At 42.1% G+C, this 23,559-nt stretch overlaps 1 protein-coding gene across 1 annotated transcript; it reads left to right on the top strand.

Moving 5' to 3' along the window:
• The first annotated feature begins 40 nt into the window (after positions 1-40).
• Positions 41-22,678, top strand: ero1a (endoplasmic reticulum oxidoreductase 1 alpha). Its single transcript, XM_029674917.2, has 16 exons — positions 41-312; positions 13,269-13,388; positions 13,484-13,567; positions 13,817-13,861; positions 15,570-15,640; positions 17,302-17,375; positions 17,662-17,782; positions 17,991-18,037; positions 18,213-18,221; positions 18,324-18,350; positions 18,725-18,817; positions 19,547-19,793; positions 20,493-20,562; positions 20,708-20,794; positions 20,991-21,127; positions 21,305-22,678. Exons 1-16 carry the CDS (start codon positions 223-225, stop codon positions 21,363-21,365), a joined length of 1,383 nt encoding a protein of 460 aa, XP_029530777.1. The 5' UTR covers positions 41-222; the 3' UTR covers positions 21,366-22,678.
• Positions 22,679-23,559: the final 881 nt, after the last annotated feature.

Genomic DNA, 23,559 nt, shown 5'->3' with positions numbered 1-23,559 from the left:
CTTTCAGCCTTTGGGACAATGACTCCCATTGTTAGGGCGGAGACATGAGCGTCTCGTCATTATATAAAACATATCTGATTATGAGCGTGGGATAAATCTCTTGATGAATCATACATACCCTTACCTCGGTGTGACTGGAGCATTTTCCTCCGAATTAACGGCAACGTTTGGCTTCAATCTCTTAACTTTTAAAAGTGTTGAATTACAACTATTTGCAACGAAATGAAGCGGTATGTTTTTCTGGGTGTTCTTTCGATGTATTACCTCCAGGTGTCAAGCTCGAGCTCTGCCGCGCACGGGTGTTTCTGCCAGGTAATCAATGCTCTTCGGCTACTAATATTTTGCTGCTGTCTACTAGACATTTCTATTGGTTTGATATTTGTTGCACTATGACGAATGCCTCGGAAACTTTTAGAACACATTCTGGGATATTTTCCAAATCTAGCCTACCCATTGATTTTTGAGGAATATAACTTATCAATGAGCTGGTACAACTACTGTCTTACTATATAATAACCTAAAATAGGTTCTATGCCTCCATTAGGTTTTGTTGCTCAGAGTCGCTGTAAACAATGTTTAACTTAAAAATATGTGACTCACCTGGATTCGGTCTTATGTAGCAACATTTGAAATTGGTTTGTTTACATTGGATAAAAGTAGAGACTCAGAGCTACAAAATGTGTCATACAAAGCATTTTTTTTTAGAAACAATGGGAACGTAATTGTGCTTTGTACGTTGATACACCTATAAACTCACTTTTGAGAAAATGGCCTTAGAATTTTTGGTACCTACTGGAGAGCTCTCCTTTGTCTACACCCATTCAGCATTGTTCACACCCTCTTAAGCCAGCCCCACCCATCTCTTTAAGGATTCACATGAGGTCATGTGCTACACATTGTGTAGTGTAGGTAAGACTAAAAGTGGTAGTAGCCTACAATAAGAAAATATTCCAGGTAAACAGTGTCCAGATAAAAATATTTTATAAATATTAGATGACACTTACCCAGACACTCTTGTCTAAATTGATGGGTCATGTGAAAGAAATGCTATAAACCCCAGCCACATCCAGTGGTAGACAAAGTACTAAATTGTCATACTTGAGTAAATGTATAAATCATTTGAAATTCCTTATTGAATCAGACTGCACAATCTTCTTTTTTTATAAATTATTGACGGATATTCAGGGGCACACTCCAGCACTCAGACATAATTTACAAACGAAGCGTTTGTGTATGAGATTGCCAGATCAGATGCAGTAGGGATGTTCTCTTGATAAGTGTGTGAATTAGACAATTTTCCTGTCAAAAGAGTACTTTTGGGTGTCAGGGAAAATGTATGGTGTAAATAGTACATTATTATTATTATTTATTTTATTTATTTAACCATTATGTAACTAGGCAAGTCAGTTAAGAACAAATTCTTATTTACAATGACGGCCTACCAAAAAGCCTCCTGCGGGGACCTTAGCGTGAGATTAAAATAAATAAATGCAATATAAATATAGGACAAAACACACATCCCAACAAGAGACAACACAACATAAAGAGAGACCTATAAGACAACAACATAGCAAGGCAGCAACATAACAACAACATGGTAATAACACATGGTAGCAGCACAAAACATGGTACAAACATTGGGCACAGTCAACAGCACAAAGATCGAGAGACAACAATACATCAAACAAAGCAGCCACAACTGTCAGTAAGAGTGTCCATGACTGAGTCTTTGAATTTTTTTATTTTATTTTTTATTTCACCTTTATTTAACCAGGTAGGCTAGTTGAGAACAAGTTCTCATTTGCAACTGCGACCTGGCCAAGATAAAGCATAGCAATTCGACACATACAACACAGAGTTACACATGGATTAAACAAAACATAGTCAATAATACAGTAGAACAAAAGAAAACAAAAAGTATATTTACAGTGAGTGCAAATGAGGTAAGATAAGGGAGTTAAGGCAATAAATAGGCCATGGTGGCGAAGTAATTACAATATAGCAATTAAACACTAGAATGGTAGATGTGCAGAAGATGAATGTGCAGTATGGGGATGAGGTAGGTAGATAGATGGGCTGTTTACAGATGGGCTATGTACAGGTGCAGTGATCTGTGAGCTGCTCTGACAGCTAGCGCTTAAAGCTAGTGAGGGAGATATGAGTCTCCAGCTTCATAGATTTTTGCAGTTCGTTCCAGGCGTTGGCAGCAGAGAACTGAGAGGAAAGAGAACCAAAGGAGGAATTGGCTTTGGGGGTGACCAGTGAGATATACCTGCTGGAGTGGGTGCTGCTATTGTGACCAGTGAGCTGAAATAAGGCAGGGCTTTACCTAGCAAAGACTTGTAGATAACCTGGAGCCAGTGGGTTTGGCGACGAGTATGAAGCGAGGGCCAACCAACGAGAGCGTACAGGGCACAATGGTGGGTAGTGTATGGGGCTTTGGTGACAGAACGGATGGCACTGTGATAGACTGCATCCAGTTTGTTGAGTAGAGTCTTGGAGGCAATTTTATAGATGACATCACCGAAGTCGAGGATCGGTAGGATGGTCAGTTTTACAAGGGTATGTTTGGCAGCATGAGTGAAGGATGCTTTGTTGCGATATAGGAAGCCGATTCTAGATTGAATTTTGGATTGGAGATGCTTAATGTGACTCTGGAAGGAGAGTTTACAGTCTAATCAGACACCTAGCTATTTGTAGTTGTCCACGTATTCTAAGTCAGAGCCGTCCAGAGTAGTGATGCTGGATGGGCGAGTAGGTGCGGGCAGTGATCGGATGAATAAACATGCAATAACATTCTCCTCATTTGCTCACGTTGTATACAGACTTGTTTATACTGTATTATTGACTGTATGTTTGTTTTACTCCATGTGTAACTCTGTGTCGTTGTATCTGTCGAACTGCTTTGCTTTATCTTGGCCAGGTCGCAATTGTAAATGAGAACTTTTTCTCAACTTGCCTACCTGGTTAAATAAAGGTGAAAAAAAAATGCATTTAGTTTTACTTGCATTTAAGAGCATTTGGAGGCCAAGGAAGGAGAGTTGTATGGCATTGAAGGTTGGCGTGATCCTTGGCGTGATCCTGGACAACACCCTGTCGTTCTCAAATAACATCAAGGCGGTGGCCCGTTCCTGTAGGTTCATGCTCTACAACATCCGCAGAGTACGACCCTGCCTCACACAGGAAGCGGCGCAGGTCCTAATCCAGGCACTTGTCATCTCCCGTCTGGATTACTGCAACTCGCTGTTGGCTGGGCTCCCTGCCTGTGCCATTAAACCCCTACAACTCATCCAGAACGCCGCAGCCCGTCTGGTGTTCAACCTTCCCAAGTTCTCTCACATCACCCCGCTCCTCCGCTCTCTCCACTGGCTTCCAGTTGAAGCTCGCATCCGCTACAAGACCATGGTGCTTGCCTACGGAGCTGTGAGGGGAACGGCACCTCAGTACCTCCAGGCTCTGATCAGGCCCTACACCCAAACAAGGGCACTGCGTTCATCCACCTCTGGCCTGCTCGCCTCCCTACCACTGAGGAAGTACAGTTCCCGCTCAGCCCAGTCAAAACTGTTCGCTGCTCTGGCCCCCCAATGGTGGAACAAACTCCCTCACGACGCCAGGACAGCGGAGTCAATCACCACCTTCCGGAGACACCTGAAACCCCACCTCTTTAAGGAATACCTAGGATAGGATAAAGTAATCCTTCTCACTCCCCCCTAAAAGACCTAGATGCACTATTGTAAAGTGGCTGTTCCACTGGATGTCATAAGGTGAAAGCACCAATTTGTAAGTCGCTCTGGATAAGAGCGTCTGCTAAATGACTTAAATGTAAATGTAAAGGTTGTCTGGAGGTTAGTTAACCTGTTGCTCCTACCCTCTACTTTTTTGAACATTTTGTTAAAAATCGCGCAACATTTCAGCGCCCTGCTACTCATGCCAGGAATATAGTACGTTCATATGGTTAGAATGTGTGGATAGGAAACCCTCGGACGTTTTTAAAACTGGTTAAATCACGACTGTGGCTATTACATAACGTGCGTTACATCGGAAAGCGCAGGAAAACCTGATCACAGAAAATGGAAATAAATATCCTTGCGCCACTTCAAGCAATTGTTAACAGTGAGCCGAATTAGATAAGACCGAGCATTCAACTCCCACAGCATCCCCATGTTGTCTAGAGTCTTGTGAATTGAATCCTCTTTGATTCTTGGTTGAACCGAAAGAGGGGCACGACTTACCTCCGGTCTCCGCCCAGATCATTCCGGAAGAGCTCTCTCCTGAAATTTTTTCCAAGACGACAGCTAATGATATTTACATCGCCTACGAATGATTTTTATCGCTTATTAACGTTTACTAATACCTAAAGTAGCATTACAAACGTATTTCAAGTGTTTTGTGAAAGTTTATCGTCTACTTTTTAATTTAAAAATGACGTTACGTTGTGAAATCGCTGTTTTTTTCGTTTATCACACAGTCTACATATAACGATATCTTGGCTTTATATGGCCCGATTTAATCGAAATAAAGACCCAATAGTGTTTATGGGACATCTAGGAGTGCCAACAAAGAAGATGGTGAAAGGTAATGACTGTTTTCTATTTTATTGTGCGGTTTGTGTAACGCCGAAATGCTAATTATTTTGTTTACGTCCCCTGCTGTGCTTTTCTGTTGTAGTGTATTGGTGCATGCTATCAGATAATAGCTTCTCATGCTGTCGCCGAAAAGCATTTTAAAAATCTGACTTGTTGCCTGGATTCACAACTAGTGTAGCTTTAATTTGATACCCTGCATGTGTATTTTAATGAACTTTTGAGTTTTAACTAATACTATTAGCATTTAGCATAGCACATTTGCATTTCCAGAGCTCTAGTTGGGACGCAAGCGTCCCAACTAGAGGCAAGAGGTTTTAACACAGTGTCCAAAGAGGGGCCAGAAGTATACATAATGGTGTCATCTGCGTAGAGGAATATCAGAGAATCACCAGCAGCAAGAGCAACATCATTGATGTATACAGAGAAGAGAGTCGGCCCGAGGATTGAATCCTGTGGCACCCCCATAGAAACTGCCAGAGGCCTGGACACTGAACTCTGTCTGAGAAGTAGTTGGTAAACCAGGCGAGACAACCATTTGAGAAACCAAGGCTGTCGAGTCTGCCAATAAGAATGTGGTGATTGACAGAGTCGAAAGCCTTGGCCAGGTCGATGAATACGGCTGCACAGTAGTGTCTCTTATCGATGGCGGTTATGATGTCGTTTAGAACCTTGAGTGTGGCTGAGATGCACCCATGACCAGCTCTGAAACCAGATTGCATAGCGGAGAAGGTACGGTCGGATTCGAAATGGTCGGTAATCTGTTTGTTGACTTGGCTTTCGAAGACCTTAGAAAGACAGAGTAGGATAGATTTAGGTCTGTAGCAGTTTGGGTCTAGAGTGTCACCCCCTTTGAAGAGGGGGATGACCGCGGCAGCTTTCCAATCTTTGGGAATCTCAGACAATACGAAAAAGAGGTTGAACAGGCTAGTAATAGGGGTTGCAACAATTTCGGCAGATTATTTTAGAAAGAGAGGGTCCAGATTGTCTAGCCCGGCTGATTTGTAGAGGTCCAGATTTTGCAGCTCTTTCAGAACATCAGCTATCTGGATTTGGGTGAAGGAGAAATGGTGGGGCTTTGGCGGGTTGCTGTGGAGGATGCCGGGCAGTTGACTGGGGTAGCCAGGTGGAAAGCATGGCCAGCTGTAGAGAAATGCTTTTTAAAATTCTCAGTTATAGTGGATTTATCGGTGGTGACCGTGTTTCCTAGCCTCAGAGCAGTGGGCAGCTGGGAGGAGGTGCTCTTATTCTCCATGGACTTTACAGTGTCCCAAAACTTTTTTGAATTTAGTATTACAGGATGCAAAATTCTGTTTGATAAAGCTAGCCTTAGCTTTCCTAACTGCCTGGGGCTATTCGACGCTAATGCAGAACGCCACAGGATGTTTTTGTTCTGGTCAAGGGCTGACAGGTCTGGAGTGAACCAAGAACTATTCCTAGCTCTAAGATTTTTGACTGTGGCACGCTTATTTAAGATGGTGAGGAAGGCACTTTTAAAGAATAGCCAGGCATCATCTACTGACGGGATGAGGTCAATGTCATTCCATGATACCCCGGCCAGGTCGATTAGAAAGGCCTGCTCGCAGAAGTGTTTTAGGGAGCGTTTGACAGTTATGAGGGATGGTCGTTTGGTCGCAGACCCATTACGGATGCAGGCAATGATGCAGTTATCTTGATTGAAAACAGCAGAGGTGTATTTGGAGGGCGAGTTAGTTAGCATGACATGTATGAGGGTGCCCGTGTTTCCGGATTTGGAGTTGTACCTGGTAGGTTCATTGATCATTTGTGTGAGATCGAGGGCATCAAGCTTAGATTGTAGGATGGCCGGGGTGTTAAGCATGTCCCAGTTTAGATCACCTAGTAGCACGAGCTCTGAAGATAGATGGGGGGCAATCAATTCACATATGGTATCGAGGGCACAGCTGGGGGCAGAGGGAGGTCTATAGCAAGTGGCAACAGTGAGAGACTTGTTTCTGGAAAGGTGAATTGTTAGAAGTAGAAGCTCGAATTGTTTGTACAGACTTGGATAGTAATACAGAACTCTGCAGGCTATCTTTGCAGTAGATTGCAACACCGCCCCCTTTGGCAGTTCTATCTTGGTGGAAAATGTTATAGTTAGCCATGGATATTTCAGGGTTTTTGGTGGTTTTCCTAAGCCAGGATTCAGACACCGCTAAGACATCCGGGTTGGCAGAGTGTGCTAAAGCAGTGAGTAAAACAAACTTAGCTGATTCTATACCAATTTACAGAGGCCAGTTCATGAAGGAAGGCTTGCTCATTAAAGTTTTTTATTAAGCGTCTATGACAAATCAGGACAGGTCGTTTCACTGAACAGCCATTACGAACACAGGCTGTAAAATAGTGATCACTAAGGTTATTACAGAAAATACCAGATTGATACCTATCAGGATTATTTGTGAGGATAACATAGAGGAGAGTAGCCTTTTCTGGTTGTTGGGAGTCATACCTTGTGGGATTGGTGATAATCTGAGAAAGATTTAGGGAGTCACATTGCTTTAGGACTTGGTCAGGAGGTTTAAGCATATCCCAGTTTAGGTCACCTAGCAGGACAAATTCAGACTTAGTGTAAGAGGCCAAGAGAGAGCTTAGGGTACAGGCCGATGCTGATGGAGAACGATAGCACCTAGCAACAGTCAACAAAGAGCTATTTTGAAAGTATAATGCTTAAAACCAGCAAATCAAATTGTTTGGGGACAGACTTGGTGGAGACAACCGAGCACTAAAGATTGCCACTCCCCCACCTTTGGAAGAGCTGTCTTGCCGAATAAAGGTTATAACCAGAAAGGTTAACATCAGTATTCAAAACACGCTTCCTTAACCACATCTCAGTAATGACCAACACATCTGGATTGGAGCTGTGAACCCACACTTTCAATCGATCCATTTTTAGGTAATAAGCTTCTAGTGTTATTGTGCAAAAATAACAGGCTTTTTCGAGAGCAGAAATTAGTGGAGCAGATATCAGAGCACAAGTCAGAATTGGGGCTAGCAACAGTAGATGGGCCAGAGTGTATATGCACATTTCCAGATATCATCAACAGTAATACAATCAAGGCATGGCATAGTACAGGTATAGCTCTGCAGTGTTGATTTATGACATCTGAATGTGCATCAGATGGCATCAAGATCATATAGTACAGCAATTTCATCAGGTAACATGAATACAAAGCCGGCGAGAGGTGGTTAGAATAGGATGGGAGGCCAACAGTCTTTGTAACCAATAGAGAGTCAGAATCCCGAGTGTGGGAACAAACAGACTGTGAAGTAAAAGTTTCCAAAAATAGAAATAGTAAAGTAATGTACAGATACCCCCCCCAAAAATACTGAAGTAAAAATACTGTAAAGTACTATTTAAGTACCTTTGACCACTGCCCAAATGCCTTCACACCAGTACATTAGCATACTTTATATACTGATACACACACACACTTAGTATTTCATACATGCTGAAAGTTAAGGCCATGCTACCTGAATTTAAAACTGAGCGAGGTGCACATGTACAGTACATAAACAGATGGATGTGCCATATATTTATGTGGTGAATACTTGATACAGTCACATACTGTTGTGGTATGTCACAAAATCATGTTACGACCACACATCAATTATATTGCTAAGTGGATGGATCTCTACAGAAGGTGTAAACGGTACAGCCAAATGTTTACTTGCATAGTAGCAAAATCAGAAATAGATACTGTATATTATTTTAACACTATGTACAAGAACAATATTGTCACGCCCTGGTCGAAGTATGTATGTTTGTCTTCATTTATTTGGTCAGGCCAGGGTGTGACATGGGTTATTGTGGTGCGTTTTTGTCATGGGGTTTTATTGGGGTGTCTAGCATAGTATATGGCTGCCTGAGGCGGTTCTCAATCAGTCAGGTGATTATCGTTGTCTCTGATTGGGAACCATATTTAGGCAGCCATATTCTTTGAGTATGTCGTGGGTGATTGTTCCTGTCTCAGTGTGTTTGTATTCACCAGATAGGCTGTATAGGTTTTCACGTTCTGTTTCTTGTTTTTTGTATTTATCGTGTTTATTCTTTCATTAAACATGTATCGAACTAACCACGCTGCATTTTGGTCTGACTCTCCTTCGACGGAAGAAAGCCTTTACAAATATCAATAACGATATCAGTGATAGACAATGTAAACTCAGCAAAAAAAGAAACTTCCTCTCACTGTCAACTGCGTTTATTTTCAGCAAACTTAACGTAAATATTTGAATGAACATAAGATTCGATAACTGAGACATAAACTGAACAAGTTCAACAGATGGTGACTAACAGAAATTGAATATTGTGTCCCTGAACAAAGGGGGAGTCAAAATCAAAACTAACAGTCAGTATCTGGTGTGGCCACCAGCTGCATTGAGTACTGCAGTGCATCTACTCCTCGTGGACTGCACCAGATTTGCCAGTTCCTGCTGTGAGATGTTACCACACTCTTCCACCAAGGCACCTGCAAGTTCCCAGACATTTCTGGGGGGAATGGCCCTAGCCCTCACTCTCCGATCCAACAGGTCCTAGACGTGCTCAATGGGATTGAGATCCGGGCTGTTCGCTGGCCATGGCAGAACACTAACATTCCTGTCTTGCAGGAAATCATGCACAGAACGAGCAGTATGGCTGGTGGCATTGTCATGCTGGAGGGTCATGTCAGGATGAGCCTGCAGGAAGGGTACCACATGCGGGAGAAGGATGATTTCCCTGTATCGCACAGCGTTGAGATTGCCTACAATAAGAACAAGCTCAGTCCGATGATGCTGTGACACACCGCCCCAGACCATGAAGGATCCTCCACCTCCAAATCGATCCCGCTCCAGAGTACAGGCCTCGGTGTAATGCTCATTCCTTCGACGATAAACGCAAATCCGACAATCACCCCTGGTGAGACAAAACCGCGAGTCATCAGTGAAGAGCACTTTTTGCCAGTCCTGTCTGGTCCAGCGACGGTGGGTTTGTGCCCATAGGCATTGTTGCCGGTGATGTCTGGTGAGGACATGCCTTACAACAGGCCTACAAGCCCTCAGTCCAACCCCTCTCAGCCTATTGCGTACAGTCTGAGCACTGATGGAGGGATAATGCATTCCTGGTGTAACTCAGGCAGTTGTTGTTGCCATCCTGTACTTGTCCCGCATGTGTGATGTTTGGATGTACCGATCCTGTGCAGATGTTGTTACACGTGGTCTGCCACTGCGAGGATGATCAGCTGTCTGTCCTGTCTCCCTGTAGCGCTGTCTTAGGCATCTCACAGTATGAACATTGCAATTTATTGCCCTGGCCACATCTGCAGTACTCATGCCTCCTTGCAGCATCACTAAGGCACGTTCACGCAGATGAGCAGGGACCCTGGGCATCTTTCTTTTGGTGTTTTTCAGAGTCAGAAGAAAGGCTTCTTTAGTGTCCTAAGTTTTCATAACTGTGACATGAATTGCCTACCGTCTGTAAGTTGTTAGTGTCTTAACCGTTCCACAGGTGCATGTTCATTAATTGTTTATGGTTCATTGAACAAGCATGGGAAACAGTGTTTTAAACAGTTTACAATGAAGATCTGTGAAGTTATTTGGGGTGTAATTTTTTTTGTGCTGAGTTTAGTTATATGCATACAATCAGGGGTAAAATGAGCAGCAGGATAATAAATAAATATAAATAGTAGCAGCAACGTATGGCGTGTGTGTGTTAGGAGAGAGTCATTTGAAACAGATTCACTGCAGATAGTGCAGATGGTTGATCCGTCTGAACCACGCATGAACAAGGGAATCTATATTCGGAGAGCCTGTTTCTGTCCTGCCCTTGACTTTGGTGCAGGGTATTGTGATGTCCATAGCCTCTTCGTCGCAAAACTCCCTCATCTTCTCATAAAGATAAGTTTGTCTAGCTGTGTCCAGTCCAGGTGGTGCTTGTACAGGTATACCATCTATGTGAGGAAGGATATCAGCATTGTGCAGCAGCTGAAACCTGGTCCTGACAGTTCCGAACGCTTCTTGGCGACAACACCAGACTCCAGAGCATCGAAGCTGTAAAACGGAATAATAACAAACAAAAAAATCTGAAAACATTACAACCCTGCACAACATCAATTCACCTCCCATGTTTAAATTAGAAGAATAACCTCGTACAATGCCATGAAAATTATTTTGACCTGAATTGCTGGTACAGCTTGATCTGTGGCAGCGGCCTGAAGTACGGAGTCAGATGTTATACCGTCTGTAAGACCACGTGTAACAAATCATAGCTTTCCACCAGCACCGTAGCATCCTCCAGTCCAGCCAGCTGTGGGATGTTGACCCCTGTCACAGTGCTGTTCTTCACAACACCAGCAATCTCAGACAAAGTGTTCACTTTTGTCTTTCAGAAGCGCTGCTTGATGAGGCTGAAGCACCAGTCGGGGGCAAACTTGGTATGGCCTGTGATCTAGAAGTCAAGGTCCAGACTGGTGGAGTTTGTGCATGGTCCGCCAGGCTCAATATCCGAGCACAAACCTGTTCTTGTTTTGGCCACTGCAGTTATCACAATTCAGGACCAGACTTGTTTCCCCAACTCAATAGTTGGTGAAGAAATGGTGCATGTAGTTGATGACTGCGCTGCTGCCTTTGCTTGCTTGGGCCAGCTCTCTTTATGATGGGAGGCATTAGACCATTCTCCTTGTATGACTGGTGGAGGAGAGTTCTACTGATGTTGAAAGACAAATTCCAGATACAAATATTTTTGCATTATTATACAATAGATGCGAAATGGCATTCTGAGATAACCTCACTAATGTTACACACTCTTCATACACGTAAATGAATGTTAGCTAGCAAGCCAGCCATCTAACGTTAGCTAGCTCACAGTAAGCTTTAACTTGGGATCTTTTGTTTAGACATGTAACATATGCTAGCTAAAAAATAATAATCCCAACCCATAAAGTAACGTTACTAGCAATACAAACCGATTGTCATAGCTAGAGTTAACCAAATAAATTAGGTTAAATGTTAACGTTAGCTAGCTGACATTAGGCTATAACTAGTAATGTGAAATGGCATTCTGAGAAAACATAACTAACAGCAAGCTTTAACTTGGTCTTTTGTTTCGACATGTCATGTCAGCAAGCTAAAAAATGTACTATAATCCCAATCCATAGAGTAACGTTACTAGCAATACAAACCGATTGTCATAGCTAGAGTTAACCAAATAAATTAGGTTCAATGTTAACATTAGCTAGCAAGCCAGCTATTGAACTCCAGCTGGCTAGCTAACAGCAACTTTCTGACAAAAGTAGAAACGTATACTATCTGAAACTGTAGCTAGATTCTTACCCGTATACATGGATGAAAGCTTCACAGCACACTGCAACCACTTTCATTAAATAAGACGTCCTGTGTCATTTTCATTTAGTTTGCACTGCTTGTTTGGCCCGTTGTGTTCCACTGATTTCAAAACTCGGTCAACTTCTTCCGTGATACAACAACACTGTTGATCGCCGTTTCGTCCCCATCACCGTCATCAGAAGACTCTACAATGTCTTCTTCAATGAAAATGTTTTGACCGAAATCAGGGATTTCCTCATCGTCTGATTCAGAGAGGCACGATCGTCCTCCAAAAAGTAGTCCATCACAACTTTATCCAACTGACATTTGTCGTTAGCGCCTGAAATTCAGGGCCTCAATGTAATTGAGAGCAGTAGCAATATATTTGCAGTTCTCCATGGCTAACATTATATCTTTAGAAAAAAATGGAGTAGAAAATATTATCTACACTAAACGAGCAGCTCCTTTTATAGACACAAGTTGCTACAATCTGAACAATCTGAAACTCATCTCTCTGCATTTCCAGCCCACTCATTATCTCAGCCAATCATGGCTAACAGGAAGGTTCCTGGCTTTTTCTTTGGCTAAACCAACAAGGCTCGTAATTTTAAACAACTTTATTCGTATTTACAGATGGCATAAATGTTTGTTATTAAGGAACATGAAAGTTCACATGTTCAAGAAGGCATTTCTGCCAAAAAACATTTTGATAAAACAATATTTTTTACTTTCAAATGGCTCTCCTGTGAAGTCGTGACTTGTGACATACGCCTAGTTTCCTGAATCGGGTCACATTTGTTTATGACTGGGATGGGCAACTGATCAATCAAGAGTTAAAGGAAAAAACTCCACCCGAAAAACTATTTTGCATCATATGATGTTGCATTTTGCAAAATACATAAGGGGATGATTTCTGTATTTTGAAACTTAAATATCTTGAAAACTTTATTGCTGATAAGCTAAACATTTCGGGACTATGTCAATAATGGACTAATGAAACACATGCCAAAATATCATTTTGGGGTAGAATTTTCCTTTGAAATAGTAGAATACACAAGGTGCAATTTTTAAAAATGTGGTTGTGCATCAGCAGTTTTTCCTCTTGTTAGGTCAGTCACTGACAGTCAGGCAAAATGTTTTTAGATTGGTCTAGCCAGCTATCTAAACTTGTAGTAATCATGATCGAATTACTGACTAGGAGGGCCCCCATTGCTTTTGTTAGTCACTCTCGAATGGATACATAAAAATGCAAACATTTCTCTCCACCCTATGGCAAACTGTTTTCAGATCAAAGTTTGAATTATGAATTATAGGCCCTACAGTTGAAGTAGGCTTACAGTTCATGAAGTACACTTTCTTTTGTTATCACAGGTGACCGGTAGCTTGGATGACTGCGCTTGTGATGTGGAGACAATTGATGCCTTCAACAATGAGCGACTCTTCCCCAAACTTCAGAAGCTGCTTGAGTCCGACTATTTCAGGTTTTATAAGGCAAGTCAGACTTCTCACACCTGTCACTTCATGTGTCCCAACTACAGTATATCATGATAAAATGTCTATCTCTAAATCTCTACGCCGTTCTTTAGGTGAACCTGAATAAGCCATGTCCATTCTGGACAGACGATGGCCTCTGTGGGCAAAAGAACTGTGCCGTGATCCCATGTCCACCAGTGAGTATCTTTCTAACGTTGGCCTACCTCTGTCACTGATCAAATAAGGATTCATATAAGTTGAGTGCATAGCAATAGAACGGATCTACTGCTTATTAGACTTGCTTTCAATGAGAATGACGGCTCTATAACTCACACACACATATATATATATATATATATATTATATATATATATATATATATATATGGTCGGGTCGCCCATAAAGCTACATAGGTGACCTTTTAAGATTGTACTCATGTTCCACAGAATGAGGTTCCAGAGGGAATCAAAACAAATGGCCATCACAATAAGGTAATATGATTAAGAACTTTATGAAGGGGAATTATTTGAAATGAGGGTCATATCACATAGCTACTGTAGTGCACTTAGGCCATTTACAGTTGAAGTCGGAAGTTTACATACACTTAGTTTAGAGTCATTAAAACTCATTTTTCAAACACTCCACAAATGTCTTGTTAACAAACTATAGTTTTGGCAAGTCGGTCAGGACATCTACTTTTTCCATCAATTGTTTACAGACAAATTATTTCACTGTATCACAATTCCTGTGCGTCAGAAGTTTACATACACTAAGTTGACTGTGCCTTTTAAACAGCTTGGAAAATTCCAGAAAATTATGTCATGGCTTTAGAAGCTTTTGATAGGCTAATTGACATCATTTGAGTCAATTGGAGGTGTACCTGTGGATGTATTTCAAGACCAACATTCAAACTCAGTGCCTCTTTGCTTGACATCATGGGTAAATCAAAAGAAATCAGCCAAGACCTCAGAAATAAAAAATTGTAGACCTCCACAAGTCTGGTTCATCCTTGGGAGCAATTTCCAAACGCCTGAAGGTACCACGTTCATCTGTACATACAATAGTACACAAGTATAAACACCATGGGACCACGCAGCCGTCACTCTGCTCAGGAAGGAGACGCGTTCTGTCTTTCTAGAGATGAACGTACTTTGGTGCGAAAAGTGCAAATCAATCCCAGAACAACAGCAAAGGACCTTGTGAAGATGCTGGAGGAAACCGGTACAAAGTATCTACAGTATATCCACAGTAAAACGAGTCCTATATCGACATAACCTGAAAGGTCGCTCAGCAAGGAAGAGGCCACTGCTCCAAAACCACCATTAAAAAAGCCAGACTACGGTTTTCAACTGCACATGGGGACAAAGATCGTACTTTTTGGAGAAATGTCATCTGGTCTGATGAAACAAAAATATAACTGTTTAGAGGAAAAAGGGGGAGGCTTGCAAACTGAAGAACACAATCCCAACCGTAAAGAATAGGGGTGGCAGCATCATGTTGTGGGGGTGATTTGCTGCAGGAGGGACTGATGCACTTCACAAAATAGATGGCATCATGAGGAATGAAAATGATGTGGATATATTGATGCATTATCACAAGACATCAGTTAAAGTTAAAGCTTGGTTGCAAATGGGTTTTCCAAATGGACAATGACCCCAAGCATACTTCCAAAGTTGTGGCAAAATGGCTTAAGGACAACAAAGTCAAGGTATTGGAGTGGCCATCACAAAGCCCTGACCTCAATCCTATAGAAGATTTGTGGGCAGAACTGAAAAAGCGTGTGCGAGCAAGGAGTCCTACAAAGCGGACTCAGTTACACCAGCTCTGTCAGGTGAATGGGCCAAAATTCACCCAACTTATTGTGGGAAGCTTGTGGAAGGCTACCCAAAACATTTGACCCAAGTTAAACAATTTGAAGGCAATGCTACCAAATTCTAATTGAGTGTATGTAAACTTTTGACCCACTGGGAATATGATGAAATAAATAAATGCTAAAATAAGTAATTCTCTCTACTATTATTCTGACATTTCACTTTCTTAAAATAAAGTGGTGATCCTAACTGACCTAAGACAGGGAATTTTTACTAGGATTAAATGTCAGGAATTGTGAAAAACTGAGTTTAAATGTATGTTAACTTTGGACTTCAACTGTAAATGTGCTAAAACAGTTGAACTATGTTTGTGTGTGTATGCGTGTAGTACTCGGCTGAAGCAAACAACCAGGAGTGTGAGAAGGCTGAGACGCTTGGAGCAGTGGACAGCTCCCTCAGGTAAGGTACGAGTTCTATGCCAAGTCTGATGTAGCATTAGGCAGGAATAGGCGGCCGCCCATGGCGGCAGATTGACGAGGGTGGCATTTTCTGAGCACAACTGACCAAGACGCACCTCCAACAACAAATAAAACCTCACATAATTCTTCCCAAAAACAATGACAATTTCTCTCAAAAAGCATATGGGCTTTCAAGGTGAGCACTGATGACGCTCTGTGATAAACAGTGCCAACTTTGTCAAAGGCAGGGGCGCAAAATATTTTGCTTGTCCATTCCCAGCGTGCCACTCCAGGGTGCTGTTGGACAGACTAATCGCTGCGGCACTCTACCAACGTTTCATCAAAAACATAATCGAACATAAAACATGTAGCAGATATAATCTGTCCTATGTGGTCTTTTCTGTAGCCTACAGACTGGAGATAAAATGTATGATAATGTGAATAAACGGACACTTTTTACATCATGCATCAGGTTTCTCGTTCAAATAGCCTAACCTAAATGGCGCTCATCAAATAAAAAATGCGCTGGGCCTTACGAGTGGTGCAGCGGTCTAAGGCACTGAGACATCAATACAGACCTGGGTTCGATACCAGGATGTGTCACAACCGTCCGTGACCGGAAGTCCCTTAGGGCAGCACACAATTGGCTCAGAGTTGTCTAGGTTGGGGGAGGGTTTGGCCAGGGGGTTTTACTTGCCTTATCGCGCTCTAGCAGCTCCTTGTGGCGGGCCGGGCGCCTGCAGGCTGACCTCCGGTCATCAGTTGAACGGTGTTTCCTCCGGCACATTGGTGCAGCTGGCTTCCTGGTTAAGCCGGCGGGTGTTAAGAAGCGCTGTTTGGCGGTCATGTTTCGGAGGACGCATGACTCGAACTTCGTCTCTCCCGAGACCATTAGGGAGTTGCAGCTATGAGACAAGATCGTAATTGGATTGCAATTGGATATTACAAAATTGGGGTGAAAAGTGGGTCAAATACAACCAAAAAAATAATATCAACATCAACATATTTTAAAACCAGGTCAAAGTAAAATTGACAATATGGAATGGACAATCAGGCTACTTACAACTGCTGTCCAGGAGTTTCATCCTGTGGGCAAATTGTCATGACCAGTGGGTTTCAAGTTTGTATCTGCACATTTTTGATGAGTGAAAAATAATCAACTTCTGCATTTCCCGCTGTGTAAACACATTGATTCTCAATGCAAATACGCTCAGGATAACTCCTGATAAAGTTGGGTAGCTGATATTCAGAGCTTAAATAGTTATTGTGATTAGTCACAGTAATCAGGACTAATTAAGTCAATGCAACTGCCTGTTACAAATGGTAGTCCTACCACATGGATGGGCATTCATACAATTATATTGCGGGCCAACGCTGTAGGCTACACCCCCGTAAGCACAGACCGACATCGTTTTAACATAGATTCTGGACCAAATCTGACCCAATCATCTTTTCAACTTTCATTCAGAACCAAAACGGAACCTGATTTCAACATCTGGAAAATACGTATTTTGCTTGTTGGGACTATTGTAGTTTTGCGGAAAGCAGCTATTTGTTTTGTCTCTTCTAGGGCGGCAGAACGGCCAGGACCGGGCCTGATACTACTTCATCTCTTGTGTTGGATCAATAACTTGACATCCCTGTGGTTGTTTCTCTGTGCAGTAAGGAGACCAGACAGGCCCTTCTGGAATGGAATAAGCATGATGACGAGGCAGAGCGATTCTGTGTGATTGATGGTTAGTAAGCCAACCATGTTCTCTTCTCAGTGAAGGATTTTGTCGAATTATTTAAATATTTTGAATGTTAAACTCGTCCAAATATCTGTGAAGGACAGCTAGACTTAACATTATTTGTGCCTGAGGCAACAGCCTTTCATTCAAGAGGGATGTTAAATCTTCCATCCTCTTAGCATCCTCTTGTGCTGTAGGCTACTGTATCCTGTAGTAGGCTGCAGTAGGGTAGAATAGATGCAACAGACTCATCCTCTTTATGAAGGTTCATTCATACGCTGTTTATTCTAAGATGAGGAGTCTCCTGATTCCCAGTATGTGGATCTACTGCTAAATCCAGAGCGCTTCACTGGATACAAGGGGCCCGAGGCCTGGCAAATCTGGAACAGCATCTATGAGGAGAACTGCTTCAAGTAAGACTTGGTTACACTTTATAATAACTTTCATGAATAAGTCATTATAAATGCTTTATGCATGTCATACATGCTTATTAGTTGTAATGCTTATAAATGTTCATAAATGCTTCCCTTGGATGTGAATCAGTTGCCACTTAAACAATGAAATGGCATTGCAATTTAGATTTTGGATGTTAACAGTAGGCTACAATATAATTTTCCTCAGACCATACACTGTGAAGCGACCTCTAAATCCTATGGCATCTTACAGTGGTAAGTCCACCTGATTTACCCACTGTAGTAATTCCATAATCTTCAAATGCAATAATTAGCTATAAAGAATAAATTCAAATTGATCTAAGTGTCAAGAATATACAGTATATATTTTGTATTGCAAGTTGCAACCAAAGATTTTCATTGATCTTTTATTGTTTCTTTCCACCCACAGGAACTGATGGTAAGGATCATGTTTACAATTATAGTTATTTTGGACCATGGAACGTTTGTTCGTTGAGCTCAATGAGTATCCCATAAAATTAATAATCTCATGTCTTTGCAGGGAAGACATTTTACAGTTGGCTGGATGGTAAGCAGTAAAACACTTGTAAGATTGACCAGGTAGCCTAGCAGTTAGAGAGGTTCAAATCCCAGAGCCGACAAGGTAAAAAATCTGCCAATGTGCCCCTGATCAAGGCACTTAACGCTAATTACTCTGGATAAGAGCGTCTGCTAAATTACTAAAATGTAAATCAATGACGTCCACTCATTGTCCTATGAATATCTTGAAGCACAATTTCTGATACATATTTACCCCTTTCACACATATTGTTCTGTGCCGAGCTGTCTTGGTTACCGTGCTAGAAAAGGACAATGAGAAAATAAAATATTGGAGCCAGCACAGGTTGCTAGGTTGACTGACCAATGAGCCTCAGTTGTCTATCATCCCCGATATCCTCCCAGGCCAGTGTGTGGAAAAGAGGGCTTTCTTTAGGCTCGTCTCTGGGCTCCACTCTAGCATCAACATACACCTGAGTGCCCGGTACCTCCTAGATGGTGAGTCTCTCTCTCTCTCTCTCTCTCTCTCTCTCTCACTCACTCACTCACTCACTCACTCACTCACTCACTCACTCACTCACTCACTCACTCACTCACTCACTCACTCACTCACTCACTCACACACACAGAGGAAGCTGGTTGGTACACTACATGACAAAAAGTATGTGGACACCTGCTTGTTGAGAATCTCATTACAAAATCATGGGCATTAATATGGAGTTGGCCCCCCATTTGCTGCTATAACAGCCTCTACTATTCTTGGAAGACTTTCCACTAGATGTTGGAACATTGCTGCTGGGACTTGCTTCCACAGCCACAAGAGCATTAGTGAGGTTGGGCGATTAAGCCTGGCTCGCAGTCGGTGTTCCAATTCATCCCAAAGATGTTCGATGGAGTTGCATGTTGCCCAGATTAACTGTTATGCCTATACCATATTTACTTTTCACCTCTTTATATCTGCAATGGGAATATGTATTACAATATGTCCATTGATGAGGGGTGTATCAAAGAACCTGCACAGAAACATCTGCTAGCCCCAACCCCCTCCCCCTAGACAGATAGATCTGAGAGGATTGGACAAGATGTAAGCAAGCCTATCAGAGGGCAAGGTGGCAATATACTCATTAAATCAAATCCTCTCAGATCTCTACAAGTGTCCAGGGGGTATGGGCCAGTGGTTGTTTCTGGACAGGGCCAAAGTCTCACCTCTTTCCTCCTCCCTCTCAGACAACTGGTTCCAGAAGAAGTGGGGTCACAATGTCTCTGAGTTCCAACAACGTTTCGATGCCCAGCTGACCAACGGCGAGGGCCCAAAGAGGCTGCGCAACCTCTACTTCCTCTACCTGATCGAGCTGCGTGCCCTGGCCAAAGTCCTGCCTCTTCTCCAGCGCCCCTCCTTCCAGCTCTACACTGGCCAACCCACCCAGGACCGACAACACAAACGCGTGCTCCTAGAGCTCCTCCAGGTGGCCAAGTGAGTGTACTGCAGGCAAAGAATTACTGGGTCAATCCAATTATGTTAAACACTAAGCAGAATGTATAAATATGTATTTGGTCACGGTCCAGATGAATTAACAGTATATTGATACACCATGTTAAACAAACAAAGTCATACTATAGCAGGGTTCACCATCTGGTGGACCGAATTTTGCCTACGGGTGGTTTTATTTGGCCCCCCAAGTTTTCTGAGGAAAAATTAACATTTTTGTTGGACATAAGACTGTAAATACAACAGGAAATCAGTTTCAAGTGATTTTCATTCAAGAAATCTGTTCCCAAGTGTTCTCACGCATAATCGAGACACATGATCATATACAAATGTAAGCAAGGTTTGAAATTATTGTTTTAGTCAAACATTATATCGGTTTGGCTTCTTGCGGTCAATTTGCAATCTAGAAATTATTTTCCGGCCCCCCGAACATATGCTCAAGAAAGAATCGTCCCGCAGCTGAATCTAGTTGATGATAAATGTACTATATTCATGCAGTCTTCATAAGCACTCCATATATGCTTCATAAATAATGTATATGCATATTACATCAAATCAAATGTATTTATATAACTCTTCTTACATCAGCTGATATTTCAAAGTGCTGCATAAAAGCTGATGTACTCTAAAAGGTACCCGCTTGTGTTGTATCATCGCAGTGAAAAACTCTTTAACAACCCTCAGGTCTTTCCCTTTGCACTTTGACGAGACGTCTCTGTTTGCTGGGAATAAGGAGGAAGCTGCCAATCTCAAGGTAAGTATGCTATAGGCCTACAGTATAGTACTCTTAGAACACATTGAACTCTATGGACGTTATGTAGTCATGTCTGTTGAACTACTAAACCACTATCTGTGCTTCTCTTTCTGTTGTAATTTCTCTTTCTTTTCATTGACATCAGGAGGATTTCAGGCTGACCTTCCGCAACATCTCCAGGATCATGGACTGTGTGGGCTGCTTTAAGTGCAGGCTCTGGGGCAAACTACAGGCGAGTGAACAGGAGAGTCCTCTTAACGCTTTGTGTGTGTGACATTTGACTGCTCAGACATTTTATTTTGGTGATACAAAGATCTACTTTAGTTAGTGAGGTAATATTGTATTGTAGACACCTTGACCAATGTAGAGGGATTGAGGTGACTTAGGTTGTTATGAATGCTATAAGTATACACTCTCACTCCATGCAGACTCAGGGGTTAGGCACAGCCCTGAAGATCTTGTTTTCCGAGCGACAGATCGAGGCTCTGCCCAAATCCAGCAGCGCCCGGCTCACTTTCCAGCTCAGTCGCCAAGAGATAGTGTCTCTCCTCAATGCCTTTGGAAGGTACACTAGTTCCTGGCATAGAATTAGATATACTAGAAAAGACATGCCAGTTCAAATCAACATGAAATCTATATGACCCCCACTTCTTTTAACTTTCAACCACTCTTAACTCTACTCAAACCCATTTCATACAGGAACTTCATTGTGTAAATAAAAGGTTTACATTTTGTTTTTCAGGATTTCAACCAGCATCAGAGAGTTGGAGAACTTCCGATCACTGCTGTCTATGGTCCGGTAGCCTGAACCCACACGTCCCTACAGAGAGCCACATACCCACAAAAGAATAACCAGGCTGATTAGAAATGATTCAAAATACAACAGCATGTAGCTGGGGTATTTGGGGCTGCTGAAAGACACAAGTGAAAGTCCTGACAAGTGACTTACAAGGGATCTAACTAAACAAACAAAGGAACATGGGCCGTAGCCAATCCCCTTTGAGCTACTTGCCAATAAGGGTGTTTTCACACAGTTTTGATCTACAGTTCGAATCAGAGTTTGAGTATTTGTTACATCAAATAACACAGTTTAATTGCAGAATGTTCTGTTGGACCACAACTTCTGGTATTCTTCAGTTCACGAAAAGAAATAGCTAGCCAGCTACTAAACCCTGTTGCCCAAAGCTAACACTATAAGCAGCCAGCTAGCTTCATGATGCTCGACCAGACCGGGTTGTGTTGTGAAGCTAGCCACAATAACGATTAGGCACAATAGTGGAATTTGCGGTTTGCCTTTTTGAAAGTGATACAGAAGGTTACAATTGGTGGAATCCTGCCTTATTTAGACTAGATAATGTCAAACAAGGTTGGAATGTGAAGCAATGAAATGGGATACCAGTCTACTTGGTGACACCCACAGAACACAACTGTGAAGAGTTTACACAAATATTAGCGTTGTAGCTCTTATCGCGGGACTGTGACTGAAATCACCTCCCCAGTCAGCCTATTGTGTGTATTGACATTCATATTGCACTGTACAGCTTTACCTAAGGAGTGGGGATCAATGAAATGGGGTATCAGTCTACTCAATTACCCAAGATATTTTTTCCCAATGTCCTCCTCAAGAGTTATCAGACTTGTTTTTCCTCTGGAATAGTGTTCAATACACACAGGTTGACAATAAATGTGGCTCAATTCACAGTTCTTTCAGAGTCCCACAATAAGAGCAACGACAGTAATGTTCTCTGGGTGTCACTGAGTAGACTGATACTCCATGTCATTGATCCACAGTCCATAGGTAAGCCTAGTGGTTACAGTGTTGGGCCAGTAACCGATTCCCTAAGCTACAAAGGTTAAAAAAAATCTGTCGTTCTGCCCCTGAACAAGGCAGTTAACCCACTGTTCCTAGGCCATCCTGACTTGCCTAGTTAAATAAAGGTTATATGTATATATTTTTTTAATGCTGTACAGTGAAATAAGTATGCCCCTAATGCAATTCTAAATTGCAATTCTATTCTAAATCCAGTGTGAATTAAACAGATTATTGTCTTTTGTTGATTTTATATAACATTTCAACCTCGTTAAACATGATCTATTAAATTATGTCATAATTCTACTATTTGTATTAATTTGCATCACTGTCAATTACACTTATTTTGAAGGCTAACCGCAAGGTCCACTATTGTGGCTAGCTTCACATAGATGGGTCTGACCACCGTTAATCAAATAAGAACAGTCTTATAAATTAGGGTTATTTTAGATGACTCCAAGCTAGCTAGCTAACTCTAGCTACTGAAACAGATTGTCGTTTTGCTATGTTTTTGGGGAAGAACATTGTTTGCATCCATGAGCTAGCTAGCTTTTTTATGACCAGCACTGTAGGTGCGCGAGACAACTTTACCAGCATCATAGCATACGTATCGATGAATCATTGTGACATATGAGTGATAGTGTAATAACTACGTACACAAATTATGAACGCGTTAAATGTATGTGACGTGCAGTCATATTCAGGTCCTGATTGGTCAACAAGCTTATTTGACACGTCAAATAGTATTATTTGACGTGTATCTTTTTTTGACACGCAAAGACCCAAACGGTGTTCCATAGTATAGCCCTCTCCACTAATCTGCATCGGATGCGCTCATATTTGCGCTGCTACTCAGAGAATGTTTCAGAAATACAAAGTTATGATGCTGCGTGGATTTCATCAAATGGTCGCAGTCAAACAACCATTAATACTGCGCGACTCTGGTTATTTTCCTGTGTTTGGTCTGGACTGCGTTCTCGCCTGCAGCGAACCGCACCACGGTACAAATTGAATCGGGAAAAACCGCTCCAAAACAATTGGGTGTGAAAGCCCCCTTAGATACTGCACCGTTTTGCTTCCAGTACTTTTTCACAATGGGTTTATTGGCGAGTGGTTGACTACGTTATCCTCAAACATTTTTGCACACTACATATGTAAAACGCGTTGACAATTGATATGTGTACACT

This window comes from Oncorhynchus nerka, linkage group LG12 (genome assembly GCF_034236695.1).
Source record: "Oncorhynchus nerka isolate Pitt River linkage group LG12, Oner_Uvic_2.0, whole genome shotgun sequence".
Lineage (NCBI taxonomy): Eukaryota > Metazoa > Chordata > Actinopteri > Salmoniformes > Salmonidae > Oncorhynchus > Oncorhynchus nerka.
Note: the sequence above shows the minus strand (reverse complement) of the source record. Positions and strands in the feature narration are given on the sequence as shown.